Here is a 17530-nt window from a genome sequence, read left to right as displayed (position 1 = left end):
GTAAGGCTATTAATATTATAATTATTTTCCTCCCCTGGCAGCATTTTGTTAAAGAGAAAAATGGCCCTGGAAGAGCTGGAGAGAGGGATCCCTTTATTTGCAGGTGGAGACTAGGGGGAGTCAAGAAGCCTGGGTCCAGGCAAGCCTCCCCCGCCAGGTGTGTCTGTAGGAAGGCCATCCAACACCCTCATCAGCGAGAGGGTTGGACCGGATTACTCCCGAAAGCCATGATGGAGTCAGAAAGCAAAGAGAAAGAGTCATCTCCCTTGTCTTAATGGCTAATCTAACCTGGGTGCTAGGTGAAGGGGTGCTCTGGACACCTGTGGGTGTGAGAGGGTCACAGGACAGGGAAGTCAGCAGTGGGGTCCCCTCTGGTTCCTTGCTTGGCATAAAACCTGCGTGATGGACATGGTCGTGTGCGATTTACAGGAAGCCGTCTCTCCAGTTCAGATGAGTCCTCAGGTCTGCACGGCCAAGAACCTTCTGAGTCCTCGTTTTCACTTCATGTCCTTTCCCTCTACCTTCCTTTGATCTCCAGCTGGACAAAAGCAGCAGAGCAGCTTTGGGATGAGCCCCGCCCACTGGGAGCACTTGCTCTCTGCTCCGCCCCTTCCGCTTTCCTTCCCGGCTCCCTCCCCTCTTCTCTCTATTGATTTCCTTCTCCTCCACCTTCTCCTTCACGCGTCCGTCATCCCCTTGCCTCAGCAAGGATGAAGAACTGTCTCTCACAGGAAACCCATTTCATCCTGTCGTTCTACAGCGTTTCTAGGAACACTAGGAGAACCCCGAGATTCATTCGTCCTTCTGAGTCAGTCCACGCAAGAGTGAAAGTGACACATTTCTCAGAAGTGTGGTTGTTTCAGTGCCTTTCTTTCCGGTCCACCTCCTCTCCATTTTATTCTCTTCTTAACCTGTATTTTCATGGGAAACATGCAGTGATGACACAGAATTATTCGAATTGAGTCATGCGATTGCTTTCCAGAAAAAGAGGAAAAAACTGAAGCTATGTTACTCCCTACCCCCAACAGATATGCACACACAAAAACACTCACACGTGTGTGCACTCACACACACCTCTACTCCTAAGACTGAGATTGTGGTTGTGTTTAGTTAAAATATCAGTACATATTTTTTTTGGTTTTCATAGGATCCCCAAATTGGAAGAGAACTTGGAGATGGTCCAGTTCAAACAGAACCCCCTGGTGTACCATTCCTCTCTGGAATGTCACTACCATATGTTTATCAAGCTTTAGTGTGACCTTCTGGTGACTGTCCAATCCCTCTCCCTTTTAAAAATTTTCTAAATACTTGAAAATAATATTCTGTGTAAGTTTTCTTTTCTCCAAAATATCACCCTTTAATTAAGATTTTTTAAAAGTTATCTGATCTATTAGGAATTGAAAGTAATGAAGGAGAGGAAAAACTTTCTCCTCTACCCTCCTGGGTTTAGTCCCTGGGGTCCTGCAAATTAAACTGACAAAACCAGATTACCAGAGAAAGAATTTATTATGTGTGCATACAGAAGCCTTTGTAGGAAAGAAGTGAAGATTCAAAGAAGAAGTTAGACCCAGCAGCTTAGATACCATTTTAACAAAGAGTCATAAACTGTGGATAGATAATGAGACAAAGGAAGGAGGGAGTGTTGAACTTCTAGGGGAAGTAGATTAAGGGAAGGTAAGTACATGGGGGAAGCTAATCAAAGATAAGGGTTATGTAGTAAGGTTTATTATGCAGACTCAAGTTAGTGCCTTTTCCATCCATAAGAGTTGTCCCCCTCTTTCTAATATGTAAACTTCCTTTACAAATGGAAAATTGTTACCTTTACAAAAGGAAATCTATGCCTGGTTTTTAGACAGAAAGGGGGAAGGTGGAGAGCTTTTCCTGAGTCTGCTGTTTCTCAATTGCCTTCAGCTCAAATTAATCCTTATGCCAATGTGGCACCTTTTGTGGTGGCATATTCTGATCTCCCTCTTTAGCGAGAAACTGGGTGGAAGAAGAAAATGTTCATACTAAGAACTTAGTATGAACATTAAATTAAATCGGGTCAAGTGAGTAAGTATTCACTGAGCACCAGCCATGGGTAGTGTATTTGCTGGGATGGGGGTGTGCAGAAGCCACGGGTGTCTCCTTTAAAGAGTTTAAGATCCAGAGAGCAGGTTAGGAACAATCATTTGAAAACTTAAAAAGCCAAAGCACATACAAATAGCCGTTCAAGTGGACAGTAGAAAAGTTGTCTCTAGTAATTGCTAAATGAAATTCCACGAGAGCAAGTGGAGAGTTCAGAAGAGGGACAGACACTAGTGGGTTTTGGGTCAGAGGAGACAGACTTTGAGGAAGAGTCCAGGAGTTTGGGTAGAGCCTAAATGAGCAGAAGAACTGAAATGAACTTTCCAGGAAAAAGGACCTGGCCTGCAGAGGATGAGGCCTCAGAAATACAACATATTTTGTGGCGCAGAAGCTGGAAAATGAGGTTCATGCGGAATGTTTGGGAAGGTGACTTCCTTTAACAAACTAGGTTAGGGCCATGCATCAGATTTAGGCCAATGTCTAAGGAACTGGTCATCCAACCCAGAGGCAAGAGTAGAGTGTAAGCTCATCTTTCTGGGGCAAGACCCTCCACCCCAGAACTTTGTGGCTTGTCAGCATGGGACTGGGGGAAAGTCCAGGAGCAAACGTTGCTGATCCCTGGTTCCTGTACGACACTGGTGGAAATAGCTGAGGGTTTTCGTCGGAGGAAGCCAGTAACACTGGACAGCATTTGACAGACACCCACTTGGGCTTTCCCTGGGCATGGAGCTCTGGCAGTCAGTTGACTAATTCCATTCACCTCAATGCAGGAAATTATTGAATAGCTTGGCTGATGAGTAAGTGAAAGTCTGCACGAAACCCTGAGTTGCCTGTAGCTCGCCTGTGGGTGGCTCAGTCAGGTCAACCCAAAGCAGCTGCTGCTGAATTTCTACATGGAAAGACCTCAATTTCGTGGTCTCTCCATCCCCACCCTCGCCAAGGAACCTTGCAGAATAGGAGAAGAGGTGTATGGTTCTTAGCTTCGAGGGAGTGCAGCTCTGAGATTTAAGGCTCTGATATTCTTATCCCAATCACTTTTCAAGTGTACTTGACTCTCAATTTCTCAGCTTCAGAAAATGGAATGTGTCCAGTGAGCCCTGCTGTAATTTTATAGGAAATCCCGCACTTCCTTTAATGTTCCCTAAAGCAGTGCAGCCCAGACTTTCATGTGATGAGAATCACTTGGAAATCTTGTAAAAAGGCAGAGTCTGATTCAATAGGTTTGGGGTGAGGGCCCAAGATTCTGCATTTATTTTTTGCATATATTTTCAGGCTTTTTTCTGAGCGTACATTTATTTAGACATATACACACACATACAAATATACATATACATGTACATAGTGTGTTTGTATCTACATCAAAGGAATGTCATGCTTTATATGAAGAACCGTATCTTAATATTTTCAAAAATTGTTACAAAAGAGGTATTTTTAAAGTTATTACATTTTCTTGGAAAGAAATTTCTAGTGGCTACATAGGTTTTATCATATATACACGCTAACAATTCACTGAACTATCAACATTATTCTACTGTTAGAAATCTAGGGTGTTTTCAATTTTCCCACACTGAATATCCTTGTATGTGGATCTTCGGGTACTTCTCTATTTCCTTAGAACAAATCCCAGGGGTAGAACATTTTTTTTAGGTTTTTGCTTCATATTATTAAATACCCTACAAAAGTTGTACCAATACACTCCCAGCCGTAATACCTGAAAGTGCCCCTTTTTCCTATTCTCCTATTAATATGCATGGTTAAAAATCTATGCCAGTTTGATAGCCTAAATATGGAATTCTATTTTAGTTTACATTCGTTTGATTGCTTTTGAGGTTAAACTGGGTTTTTTTTCACATATTTATTATCTATTTTCTTCTAATGCAAACTTTGCTACTTTTTCTTTTTTCAAATTGAGGTGTAATCGACATGTTATATTCGTTTCAGGTATAAAACAATGATTCTATATTTGTATATATTGTGAAATGATCACCACGGTAAGTCTGGTTAACAACCATCAACTGAGATTCTGCCTTTTTAACAAGCTCCCAGGTCCTAGCAAGCTAGATGGCAGGGGTGGGGCTGGTGCTTACTTTCTCATTCCAAATTCTTGTTGACCCATTTCTGCTGCTTCCTCTCCTGAGGCCGCCTTTTCTTTCCACATCTCTTTGCTGCTGTGTGGACATCATAGGACTGTTTTGCATGTAAAGAATTTTATTTTAGGTGTGGTAATAATGGAAGAGAATTAAGGCACAATGTAGACATGGAAACAATTTGAATACTAGGCTCATGACTCTTTAGTTCCCTTGCTGTGTCAGCTACTGAAGTTTCCAACTGGCATCTCTCTCCATTTCTCTTATCTCTGGTGGTAACTCAAGTTCTTGTTATTTGTACGTGTAGTGATTTCCTTCTCTGTTTCCACCCTGGAAGAAGAGAACTTCCCTCTCTGTGTTTACCCTGGATAGAGATAGGCTCTATCTTTGCACTTCCAAAAAGGCCCAAGGTAAGTTCTCTCCAAAACAGAAGTGCCATTTTGTCTAACATGAAGTTCATGGCGCTCCTGGATAGAGGAAACTGTCATCATGATTTTCTTCTTTTATGGATAGTACTTTTATTTTTCTTCTTCTTATCCATGTTAAGTACCCAGCATGGCGACTGGCACAGAGTGGGCATTTAATAAATGGTGTTTTTGTTAATAAGGAGATAAAATTCTGGTGCAAATAGCTCCACGGTTCATAGAATAGATTCAGAATTGAGGGGTTCTGCTTTTGATCTGGAACTTTCTCCAGTGACCTCAACCCTATTCCATCCAGGGTTCTCACGCAGCACTCTGGGAAACTCCTTTCCTCAGTTTTCCCCCAACCTGATACTTTTCTTCTTTTTCAGCTTTTGCCTCCAATCCCCTCCCTTCATTTCTGTCCCCTGTAACTCTTTCATAGATTCTTCACCTTTTCATCAGAAGATCAGGAATTATACTGTTTTTTAGGCAATAAACAGATACACACACACCCACCCCCACGGAGGGAGGGAAGGAAGGAGGGAGGATGGGAGGGAGAGAGAGAGAGAGAGAGAAGGCTTCTGTGTCTAAGCCCCAAATAATTCCTATGCCCACAAACATTGGCATATGAAGACCCTGGCACAGCATTTTCATCTGAAAAATAATCATTGTAATGAACTCTGATTTCTAACCCAAAAGTAAAGCTGTTTTGTTCTTGAAATTCTTTTCACAGTGGAAATATGTTGACCTTTAAAAAAAAAGAATTGGTTGCTATGGAGTGTGATTTTATGGAGGTTCTATTAAGTACATAATGGGTTTGAATATTTGACTCAAACAAATAGGTAAAAATGAAGTAATGGATGCAAAGAATCCTGAAACTGGAAACAGTCTTTTGTATTAAAAGGGGGGAAGAAAAGCATTATGTGGATTTGTAGGGTCTGTGGCTTTATAGTTATAAGGATGCTCCATGTTTTTTCTTCAATAGGGGATGGAGAAGTAGGGTTATGAGAGGGAATGGGACATGGACTTTCTAAATGACCTAGGGACTGAAAAGGCAAATAAACCTTATATTTAGTTAGTTTGAATAGCCTGAAAGGAGGAAGAGTTTTTGTGCTTGATGAGGAGGAGAGCTGCAAGAAGGTTGGGAATAAAAGCCATAATGCTTTGAGGCCATTCTGACCTAATGTTTTAACCCATATTCAGAGGGTCTGACTCTAACATAAATAAATCAGTGCTTCAGGGAAATTAGAAAGGCGTGTTTTAATTTCATTTAGAAAAAAGACTGGAGTTAAAGTAAATTATAAACTAATAGCTTTTGTTTGGTGAATAAGATAGTGAATGATAATAAGAATGATAGTGATAATAAGATAGTGATTATTTTTGCATTTAATTCTTTATCAATATTCTTTAAACCTGTTATATGATAACATTGTTTAACTGGCTATTTTAACGAGGAGTCAGAGCTCTGATAAACAGTGAAAATAAGCAGAAAATCCTGTAAAATTTTTAAGGTCTCTCTCAGTCAGTTTAGACTAGGATGAAACACTTCCATTTAGAGAGAGAAAGAATGGGAGATGCACGCAGTAGTTTTGATGTTACAACCTTGAAATCCTGTTTGGCTAACATTGTGGGGCTTCCATAGCCAGGGCATGTGGGATGTGCTTTGATCAGACCCAGATTCTGCTTTTTGAGCAGGGCTCACCTCCCTAGTACTCTTTGTGGTTGCTGGCTCCATCCAGCTGGGAGGTTTCCCCCCCAATATGCTCTTTGGCCACATCTGAAATAGTGATGGCAAGTATAACTCTCCCTCTCTTGATTTAATAGTAGATTACTAGAACTCTACCCTTACACTTTTTTTCTGAGTCCTTTTACCTACGTAAAGGGATTTCCAGATGCTTCATTTTGATTCCCGCTTGTGGGGAATGTATTTAGTTGAAAGGTTTTACTGGGCACCTTTACCTCAGAAGCTTTTCCAATCGTATCTTTTGCTTCGGGGGGATAGAAATAGTTGTGTTTTTTCCAACCTTGCAAGGCTCTGAATTTCTGGACTCTCTTCATTCTCTTTCATTTTTGTTTGCAAACCTGCCTACTCTTTCCTGAGCTCATGTCTTTCTTGTGTTACGTCACCAAATGCAGACAATAACCTCCAACACACATAGCTGGCATTCTGTTTCCGATGTCCTCCTTTAGAGCTCTTATTGGACCTCTAGGTACAATATCTGCCTCTCAAGTTACTGCAGGCAATAATTTTACCAAATGTTTTGCCATTCATAACATTGGTCATCATTTATCTAGCTTCCAATTTCATTGTCATCACAGCCTACCACCTGACCACCATGGAAAATGCCACCGTTTCAGCCTTTTGCCGTGGAAGCCCCTCACTGCTAGGCATCGATTTCTGTATCCACATGTATACTGCTAGGTTGTACCAGCATTTCTTGATTAGACTCCCTTTTCTTTCTTTCTTTCTTTCTTTCTTTCTTTCTTTCTTTCAAGTTGGTCCAGTTTTAGTGAAATCTGTTACAGAAGACAATTCAAATAGGAACCACTGTCTGTGGTTTTAAGGCCTATAGAAATCTGAATTATGTTTTACTGCAAAATAATGTAAAATACATTAATTCACACTACGGTGTAAAAAGATTTTATTTATGAATGTATGTCCTCATTAAATTAAATATTTGCAAATGTTTAGACTCCCCTTTCTTGAATGAAGATGAAACCTCTTGAGGGTTGGATTTGTAAAACTAAATGTGTTCATTTAGCTATCAATATCCCCAACAATCCCATGTCGTTATCTTATTGGTTGATATACGTGTGTTTGCTTTCGTTCCATAACTATATTTTAAAATCATTAAGGTAGAGACTCTACTAGTACAGTCTATTACCTGTAATGCAGCACGGCTTCCAGAACATGGGAGGGCATACAAAAATCTTGCTAAATTGGATGTTTGAACAGCTGTAATATTTTACGACATGGAGGCTGTGTGTAACTCATTCATACAACTACAGAGTTTCCTGCTGTCTTTTTCTGTGGGCCCTTGGAACTGTGTGTAGAACGCTGTAGCTGTCGGTGTGTTGAATAATAGCTCCACTTGGATTATTGAAACTCTTAAAGCCAACAGCAGCCTGGGCCACAAGTGGTACAGGGCCAGTTAGTGAAGGGCTTCCACCATAATCAGCTGTATGTTCATCATATATTTATTACTGGGTCCCCAAATGTTAGCCCATGATTTACAGTATAAGAAGGGTTTATCATTGTTAGACGAAACAATGATCTGGGTCCATTGATGGAATTCAAACTTGGTGATGGTTGATTACTAGTTTGACATCCTGATAAGTTAGTTATTTTTACCTTGATGGGGGAAAACTTATGTGACCATTGGGCACATAAAAAATCAATGTTGCTTCCTTCTTACATAAAAAAAAATTATTTAATTTTCTCTGCAACCAGCAAATCCTTCTGTATTGAATCAGGCATTCTTAATTCAAGGTGATTTCCTTGTTTCTTCTTTCAGAAGAGCTGCTGTGGTCTTCTCTGCATTGAGGTATGGCTCTGCATGGAGAAGAGACTGCCTCAGAAAGTGAGTGATTCAGTCCACTCAACTTAATATGCTTTTAAGGGTCTATTGCACATATTGCTTTGGTAGCTTGTGTGATACAAGCAAATCTGAAAACATGACTCTTGATTTCACGGTGTCAGCTTCACTGAGTATATGGAAGAATGTATCCAGAGATGCCTTGAAAATTCTCTATATGATGGACACAGGGCTTCAGTCTGCCCTGAAATGGGTTGACTAGGGGACTTGTCTTGAAATGGCGTATGCATAGAAAATATACTGTCTTAATTAATTTATTTATTTTAAAATTAATTTTTATTGGGGTTTAGTTGATTTATAATGTTGTGTCAGTTTCTTCTGTACGGCAAAATGAAACAGTTATACATATACATATATCCACTCTTTTTTAGATTCTATTCCCATATAGGCCATTACAGAGTATTGAGTAGAGTTCCCTGTGCTATGCAATAGGTTCTTATCACTTATCTATTTTATATACAGTAGTGTATATACGTCAGTCCCAATCTCCCAATTTATCCCTCCTTCCCTTCCCCCTTGGTAACCATAAGTTTGTTTTCTACAGCTGTGACTCTATTTCTGTTTTGTAAATAAGTTCATTTGTACCACTTTTTTCTTTTTTTAGATTCCACATGTAAGTGATATCATATATTTGTTTTTCTCTCTCTGACTTACTTCACTCAGTATGACAATCTCCAGGTCTATCCCTGTTGCTGCAAATGGCATTATTTCATTCTTTTTTATGGCTGAGTAATATTCCATTGTATATATACACTGTCTTAATTTAGATTGTATACTTGGGGATATATATTTAGAGAAGGATGCTGACAGAGATTACTGGGGGGAACTGAAGTTACCCCAAGTCCATGAAGACCCCAGAGAACCATCCTAAAACATATAAGCAAGTGTGAGGTAGACTAAAGATGAGCACAGAGTAACGAGGGAGGGAACGGTGATTCAAGGAGGTCTTCTTAGGGGGATTACATTGCTGATTGTCCCAGAGGGGAGGTGTAGAGAAGAATGCACAGGCATGGGGAGGAGAAACATGGGTGAAAGACTCGTGATCACAGAAGAATTTTGATCAATCTTGGAGGGGCTTCATGAACCCAAGAGCTGTTTCCTCTTTATTTCCTACATTTAAAGAAAATGGGGCAAAGTTGTTCAAGCATGTGATGGGGGAGAGTAACCTTACCCTGCTAGAATGTGCCCTGCCTTATTAACGGAGCATGTGTAATTTTACCTGATCTTAATGGGCATTAAAAAGTGTAAGTTATTGTTATTTCAGAAATGTCTGTGTATCCCTAGGCTATAATGCCCGGCATACAGCAAGTGCTTAATAAATGTTGACCTGAACTGAACTAAGATAAATTAACTTTTTGCAGGTCATTTAAAATTACACATCAGAGCATTTAAAGGTTCTACTTGCTAATCCATTTAGTTTAAAAAATCAAACCATCTTCAGTCAGACACAGCCAAGATAACAGTTATTTATATGTTGTATAAGTAATGATTATCAATCTATTAAACACTGGTAGGAGTCTAACCATGGGGTTAAAACAGAATTAGTTCAGGGAGACCATGAAACTAACTGCCTGGGGATATAATTTCTGAATCTCTCACTGATGCCATTCATTTCTTTGGTTTTGTTTTTTCCATTCATAAAGTAGAGCTAAAGATAGTCCTTTGTTTAATACCGAGCCTCCTCGAAGGATGACTTATCCACTTAAATCACAGTTCACACTGCATGACTGGAAAGTAGAACATAAGGCGCGTGACTAGAGTTCTTAGCCATTTTGTGGAGGAACGTGAAAGATCATGGCAGCAGTTTGTCACTTGGTTCATCTCTGTAGTACATAAGTTAAGAAATTTGCTGTAGTGTGAAGACAATGGGGGTGGGAGTGGGGCAGAAGAAGAGGAAGATTTGGTTCTTTTTTCATCATCCCTTTTTAGGGTCCCCCTTCGACTCCCCTTCAGGAAGTGGAATAGGAAAAAAAAAAACACTACATTCGTCAGTAACTCTGGGGCAACCACAAGTTAGACAGTAAGCAGGTCAATTGAAACAAGGACAGAGATTGCTATAAAACCAACAGTGCTCTCGTTGACACCACACGGGCACACACAAGGCAACACAGCACAGAAAGAGTTTCCTGCACGAAGCAGGTGACCAGAGCAAAGTGACAATGACATTGCTGCGTGACATGGCCGTGGTGAGTAGTCAGGATCATTCTTGTGTTGGTACAGTCATCCCTAGGATTTCAGGAAAGCAGATTTCTAAGGAATGATGCTAGATTGGGGTCTTTTGTGGGGTCATTTCTCTAAAAAACAGAGCTGACTTTAATGCTGATCACTGTCTGGTGGAGAAAAAGAAAAAATAACCAGAAATTATAATGGGGTGTAAAACCATAGCTCTTCACCAATGGCTCTGGCATAGTTGGTGTTAGCTTGTGAAGTTCTTGGGGTCACAAACTGGACATGGTCTCTCTTGTGGCCACCGTTGTAGAGTTAAGTTGGCCCTCATCTCATGGGGGAGCTTAGCCAGCCTTTTAGGATCTGTACATGTTTATTTTAACCAAGGAAGCTGGGGCCCCAATAGGGGTAATGATTCCCCCAAGACGAGCAGATGACAAGGAGTGCCCTGGATGCAGGGAGTGAAACCACCTGGTGATGCACTTGGACAGCTCCTATGGGAGGGACATTTGCCCCATCTCTGAGAGCTGATCATTTTTGCATTGTCTCCTTCCTCCTGGAGGAGAGGCAGATGTTAATGTGACAGAAATCTACATCCCCTGGGTCTAGAATCTCACCTGGCAGTCGTCAGGTAAGACCTTCGAAGAATTTAAAATACAGCAGCATGAAAGCAGGGCTTGGGAAATCACTCACCATATTATTGGTTTAAATAATCCTTTTCTTCTCTCTTTTTACAAGCCATGCAACTTAAAAGAGCTCGGATTTCATAAAAGATCATGGCATATGGTGATGATAATACTATGTTATATTCATGTATTGTTTTAGAGATGGTATGAAATGCAGCCAAGCGCAGTAGTTAGGGGGCATGGGCTTTGGAGTCAGGCAGACCTGGCTTCACCACTTACTAAACGTGGGATTTGGGGTAAGTTACTTAACCTCTCTGTGCATTCTTTTCTTTTTTTTTTTTTAAAGAAGAGATGATCTTTTTTTAATTTTTAATTTTTATTTTTGTCTGTGTTGGGTCTTCGTTTCTGTGCGAGGGCTTTCTCCAACTGTGGCAAGCGGGGACCACTCTTCATCGCGGGGCGCGGGTCTCTCACTGTCACGGCCTCTCTTGTTGCAGAGCACAGGCTCCAGACGCGCAGGCTCAGTAGTTGTGGCGCACGGACCTAGCTGCTCCGCGGCATGTGGAATCTTCCCAGACCAGGGCTCGAACCCGTGTCCCCTGCATTAGCAGGCAGATTCTCAACCACTGCGCCACCAGGGAAGCCCCTCTGTGCATTCTTATTCCTCTTATCTGTATAGAGGAATAATAATGGTCTCTCCCTCATGGAAGGATTAATCGATATCATTGAGAATGACTAAACCTATTCTCTGAAATAGCAGATATATGCAGGCATGGCTTTTAGTTAACTTGGCCATTTTAATATAACAACCAATAAGGATAGAGAAAGCACTGAATAAATTTTTTTTTAATTGAAGTAGAGTTGATTTACAATGTTGTATTAGCAACATTGATATATAGCAAGTGATTCAGTTATATATAACTGAATAAATAAACCATAATTTCCATTATGGTTTATTACAGGATATTGAATATAGTTCCCTGTGCTATACAGTAGGTCCTTGTTGATTATCTATTTTATATATAGTTGTGTCTATATGTTAATCCCAAACTCCTAATTTATCCCTCCCCCACCCCCTTTCCCCTTAGGTAGCCATAAGTTTGTTCTCTGTGTCAGTGAGTCTGTTTCTGTTTTGTAAATATGTTCATTTGTATCATATTTTAGATTCCACATATAAATGATATCATATGGTATTTGTCTTTCTCTTTCTGGTTTACTTCACTTAGTATGATAATCTCTAGGTCCATCCATGTTACTGCAAATAGCATTATTTCATTCTTTTTTATGGCTTAGTAGTATTCCACTATATATATATATATATATATATATATATATATATATATATATATATATATACATACACACCTCATCTTCCTTATCCATTCATCTGTCCATGGACATTTAGGTTGCTTCTATGTCTCAGCTACTGTAAACAGTGCCGCTATGAACATTGGGGTGCATGTATCTTTTTGAACTAGAGTGTTAAATATTAATATTAATGATGTCATTATTTTTACCTCTGAGTCTCTCACCAATCTAGGGAAGTGGATTGGGATGACTTTCCCCATTGTACAGATGAACAACAGCTCAATGAATTTAAGTGATTTAACGTCACTGGATACTGTATGCCCAAGAATGAGGACATGAATCTAGGTTTACTGGCTCCAAGTAATATTCTTTTCCTTGAATGGTTCAGAAGCAAGATTTCTGAATTTAAAGCCATTGTGTTTAAACAAATTTGTTGGATAGTTTTGTGTTCTAAAGCCACGTCTATTTTTGGTTTCTTTGAAGAAATCTGTTGGACTGTCAGCAAGAAACATGACAGGGCAAAGGACATTAGAATAGGATTAGAAATTGGAGGTGCAGGCACACAGGACATCCTCAATACGGTGGTGAGGCAAACTCTTATGGACCAGGAGCTGCCCGGGTTCTGGAGCATGTTCCTACATGGGGTGAGCACGAATCACAGGTGAGTTCAGGGGACAAGTGTTCAGATGTTCTCTTTACGGGAGTTCACAGTGCAGTAAGTAAAAGGTTGAGCAGAGCATGTTGGTGTCCTGACACTGCCCACCTTCAGCTGGTGCTTTCTCTTGCCTCTGTTTCCTATTGGACAGACAGGGAGTGATGTCCATTTACCTGCCTCGTAGGTGGCACAGAAGGATTTGAGACTATAAAATACTCTGAGCCTCTCAGAGAAGTGCTGTGCTATGTATCATTCTTAAGAGCCAGCAAGAACCTTATCTGAGCCCCTGCTCTGTGTAGCATAACCACTAAAATCTACAGTTTCAGATCAACAGCTTCTTGGAGAAAACTCGAGTGGTTTGCAGACATCATCTGATTTCTGATAAAGGGCTATGTGACCTACAACACACAGGCAATTCTGACACATGGCTTAAAAGGCCTGGCTCCTCTAGTGAGACAAAGCTGAGGTGAAACACCGTGAGTGGCTCTATATTGATGACAATAGTAATGATCTTCAATGGCCATGGCACTGACCGCAGACACCTTGTTCCAGTCTCCAGACTGGCACTAGCAGGCTGGTGAACCTCATCGCCTCCGACACAACTCGTGCACCTGCCTTATCGGGATAACTAATATGAGCTCTACCTGTCCTACAAGGTAGTTGTGAGAATCCAGAGACTAAAGAAACGTGAAAGTGTTTTCTACAACACTCTAAGAATATAAGCAAATATTTACAATAATGACTTATTAGAAACCTGGTAATTATTGCTAAATCATGTAACCCCATGGTTATATGATTTTGATAATGAAATTAGAAATGATTCAGTGAATATGATACAGAAGAGGAAAGAGGAAACACAAAGGAGGGATTTACTTCAGAAACGTAAGGAGGTGATGCTTGGGAAGCTAAAGACCGTCTTGTCTAAGCAGGCATCCTTTTACTTTTTACAATGTCATAGTGCTTTGTCTAGACAGAAGTTACATGAGGGCAAATTCCACATCTTTCCCGTCCACTGTGTATCATTAGGACAATGTAGACTTAACAATAGTACCTATACTGAATACTCTCCATGTCCCAGCCCTGCTCTTCATGCTATATATGGATCCTATCATTTAATCTCCACATTTGCTGGTGGAGGAAACTGAGTCACAGCTAGTAAGAGTCCAGGAACTGAGTTATGGACCCAGGACTTTTGACTCCAGAGCCCATGTCCTTTATCATCACACTCCAGAGACAGGAAAGAGTTGTTGAATGAATGAATGATTGCAGGAGACAAAAGCAGACACCTGCTGATTATCTGGAGGCAAATCAGCCTCATTCAGGCTTATCTGGGTCAATCTTGCTCTCAACTTCTTTTTAGTATCAGCTACATTAGTGCAGCACTTGATACCATGACCTTTTTGTTTACTCTTATCATTTCTTGCCTCCAGCACTTGCAAAAGATAAAAAGAAGGTCCTTTAAACCAACATGTCTAAGCACCTTCCCAACCCTAACTCACGGAAGGTGTGAGCCTGAACGACACTGAGCCCCAAGGATGAAAGTAACTCACTTTCAGCCCTGGGTCTGCATTATGTTGAGTATCGGTGATGAGGCTTGTCCATCCCCAGTGAGGGTCGGTGGTCACGGTGGGGTGAGCAAAGCAAGTCGTGAGAAAGGGAAGCTGGAGAGATTTTTATCTCTTCCTTTATTTTAATTAGGTCTTCACTGAACTCTTTCTTTGTGCACTCCTGTAATACCAGATAAACTGGTATTTCAATGTAAGTATAAAAAATATATTTTCTGGAGCTAAAGAGAAGTAGTTTCCATTTCTCTGTCGTGCATCCTTCGTGCCTCTGCTTCCTTCAGTCAGCATGCATCATTGGAACTCTGCTACAGTTGGTTTTGCATGGTGTTTTTCTGAATGCGTTGAGCTTAACTATGTTGTTAATTTAAATAGATTGTTTTGTTCATGCATTCACTCACCCGCTCTTTCATTCATCCAGAAAGTATTTTGGAACACCTGTTCTATGACATGTTCTCCTGCAGGAACTTACCATCTAATAGGTGTAGGTCTGCATGAACACAAATACTGCATGTCCAGACAATAAAGAAGGGCTGCTTGAGTGCTAGATGGTAAAAGCTTTATGAATGAACTACTTTCGGGACAGTTCCTGGAGGAGACCGAGTCCTAGTGGGGCCCTGACGGAAGGGGAGGATTTGGATGGATAGAGGTGGGGCAGTGTATTCCAGGTGGAGAGATGGCTGGGACGAAGAGTTTTGTGGAGGATTCATGGATGTGAGGTTGGAAATTAAAAGCAAGAGCTATCATTTCTTAAGCCCCTATTTTTATTGTAGGTGCTTTACAAAGAACGTTTTATTTAATCTTGTGAATATTATTATGAAGCAAGTGTTGCTCTGGCTGGAAAGAAGAGAAAACAGAGGCTCAGTGAGGAGACCAGGTCAGGATTTAAACCCAGTCCCAGATCCTGACGTCTTTCTTTCTCCCTGTTCAGGAGCTCTCGGACTGTAGAGGGCTCAATCACCAGGCTAATGAGTTTAGTTCTCAGGTTGGTACCCTGGTATCTTCATGTATGACTGTTCCTGTTGCCAGGTGAGGACCTGAGGTTCAGAGAGGAGCCCTGATCCCATCCCAGGGATGCTGAGTTCAGCTGATGCATGACCTGTCTCTTGTCAGCAAGTGACACCAGAGTCGCTAACCAGTCCCATTCTCATCTATTTCCAGGTCAAGTCCCTGCTGCTGTTGACATTGGGGCTGACCCTCCTGGGGGAGGTGGCAGCTCGGAAAACCCCCAAAGCTGGGGACCCTGCCCTCTGTCCCGCTCCGGAGGACCACACTGTGAGGGTTGACATCCGCATCCTCAGGCAGACCCAGGGTGCTCTCCTCTCACACGACTTCCAGAACCGCTCCAGCTCCCCCTGGGATTACAAGTATGTGCCAAGGAGACTGACCTCCACGTTCTTTTGAAAAACATGTTAATTTATTCTAACCATAAGTAGAAAATTTCAAAAACATAGAAAAAATAATAGTCCTTACATTCACTCTGAAAAACGGAAATTCCACGTTTCCTGGGTGCTCACATTTTCTTGCTATTTTGGGCTAAGTCCTCTTATGTGGTCGAAGGTCTATTTTGCTTCCAAACTCTCATCGACGCTTTGCCCTTTTCTGCTTCACGCAGCCCTGGATTTGGAATTTGCAAACTTTCTGTGCTGGAAGAGAGGACTGTTTAAAGCAGCCTACCTAATGGTCTCTGCATGGAGATAAGTGGGAACCAGAAAAGTCAGTTCAGAGAGAGCCACTCAGATTGGATTTCAGTCTTCAAGGAGTGGGGAGGAGGCCAGAGTGGAGGAGAAAGGCCAGTTTGGGAAGGGGATGTTCAGGGTCCAGACTTGGGATTTTGTCTTACATGGAGGTTCTCGGAATAGCAAGCACTCATTTATATGCTCTAAATATAAGTATGAAAACAAAGCCCGAGGACCATTAGAAGTGCTTCCGGGGCTGCCCGCACTGCTTGCCTTGGGAAGCGAGAGTGTACGCTGGCCAGCTGGCTGGGTTGGCTTTGCTGCCTTTATTCCCCCTGGCAAGGGGGCTATTGAGGGAGAAATTGAAAGAAGGCATTGGATTCACCGACCCCCCGGGGCTTTGGTTTTCTTTCCCAAGCAGCAGGCTTTGTAGACTGTGTACTGGGGGACCTCCTAGTGAGGTTCAGTCTCTAACCAAAGGATGAATGATGATTATAATAATAAAAATGAAAAGGGAAATGAACTAAAAGATCTAACATTCATGGAATGCCAACGTTTTACGGTGCGGCGTTTCATATGCATTTGTATCACCGAGTGTTGGTAACAATCCCACGGGAGAGGAATTTGCGAACCCCCATTTTAAAGTTGAGGGAACTGAGGCCTAAGGAGTTAAGCACCCGCCACGGGCCGGCGTACTGAGTCCAGGTTGTCTGCTCCGCGCCTGCGCTGCCGCCCTGAGTCGCCCGGCACCGCCTCCCTGCAAGCGGGCGCCCAGTGCCGCGGGGCCCCCATCCTTTGTGCCTCTTTCCCCGCCTCCCACCCCCGGTCTCACCGTCGGCTTCTCCCTGCTCCTCCTGCAGCATCACCCGGGACCCCCACCGGTTCCCCTCCGAGATCGCAGAGGCCCGGTGCAGGCACACGGGCTGCATCGACGCCGAGGGGAAGGAAGACAGCTCCATGAACTCCGTCCCCATCCAGCAAGAGTTCCTGGTCCTCCGGAGGGAGTCCCAGGGTTGCTCTCGCTCCTTCCGGCTGGAGAAGGTGCGGGTGACTGTTGGTTGCACCTGTGTCACCCCCATCGTCCGCTACGTGCGTGGCTTGAGGGCGGCGGATCAGCTCAGCTGAAGAAGCTGTAGAAACGCCCCTCTTTACCCAGCACTTTGCTGTGAGTCCTGTGTGGTTCCCAATTCTCTCCACTTCCCAGGTCTCTTCATAAGATCTGCATGGGACTCTCAAAGCTCTGTATTAGATAGAGTAACTTTCTGGGGCTTCAGAATCTTTATACGGTCCTGAGATGTTCCAGTGTCCCACCCCCCTGAAAATAGATGGAGGAGAATGCAGGACCCTCACCTACTCTGCTTATGTACTATCATGACCGCC

The 17530-nt window shown here is 42.2% G+C and overlaps 1 protein-coding gene across 1 annotated transcript; it reads left to right on the top strand.

The window, feature by feature from the left end:
* Window positions 1–402: 402 nt before the first annotated feature.
* IL17F (interleukin 17F) lies at window positions 403–17275 on the top strand. Its single transcript, XM_007194042.2, has 4 exons — window positions 403–462; window positions 10257–10340; window positions 15633–15838; window positions 17011–17275. Exons 1-4 carry the CDS (start codon window positions 403–405, stop codon window positions 17273–17275), a joined length of 615 nt encoding a protein of 204 aa, XP_007194104.1.
* The last annotated feature ends 255 nt before the right edge of the window (window positions 17276–17530 follow it).

This window comes from Balaenoptera acutorostrata, chromosome 10 (genome assembly GCF_949987535.1).
Source record: "Balaenoptera acutorostrata chromosome 10, mBalAcu1.1, whole genome shotgun sequence".
Classification (NCBI taxonomy): Eukaryota; Metazoa; Chordata; class Mammalia; order Artiodactyla; family Balaenopteridae; genus Balaenoptera; species Balaenoptera acutorostrata.
The sequence above is the reverse complement of the archived record's forward strand: the minus strand, read 5'-3'. Positions and strand labels throughout refer to the sequence as shown.

Bases quoted from the DNA above. Each gene is read 5' to 3' on its own strand.
- IL17F (XM_007194042.2), top strand. From the start codon at position 403: ATGGACATGGTCGTGTGCGATTTACAGGAAGCCGTCTCTCCAGTTCAG. The intron at 463-10,256 runs GTCTGCACGGCC...GGCACACACAAG, and splicing joins CAGTTCAGATGAGTCCTCAG to GCAACACAGCACAGAAAGAG. The intron at 10,341-15,632 runs GTGAGTAGTCAG...ATCTATTTCCAG, and splicing joins TGCTGCGTGACATGGCCGTG to GTCAAGTCCCTGCTGCTGTT.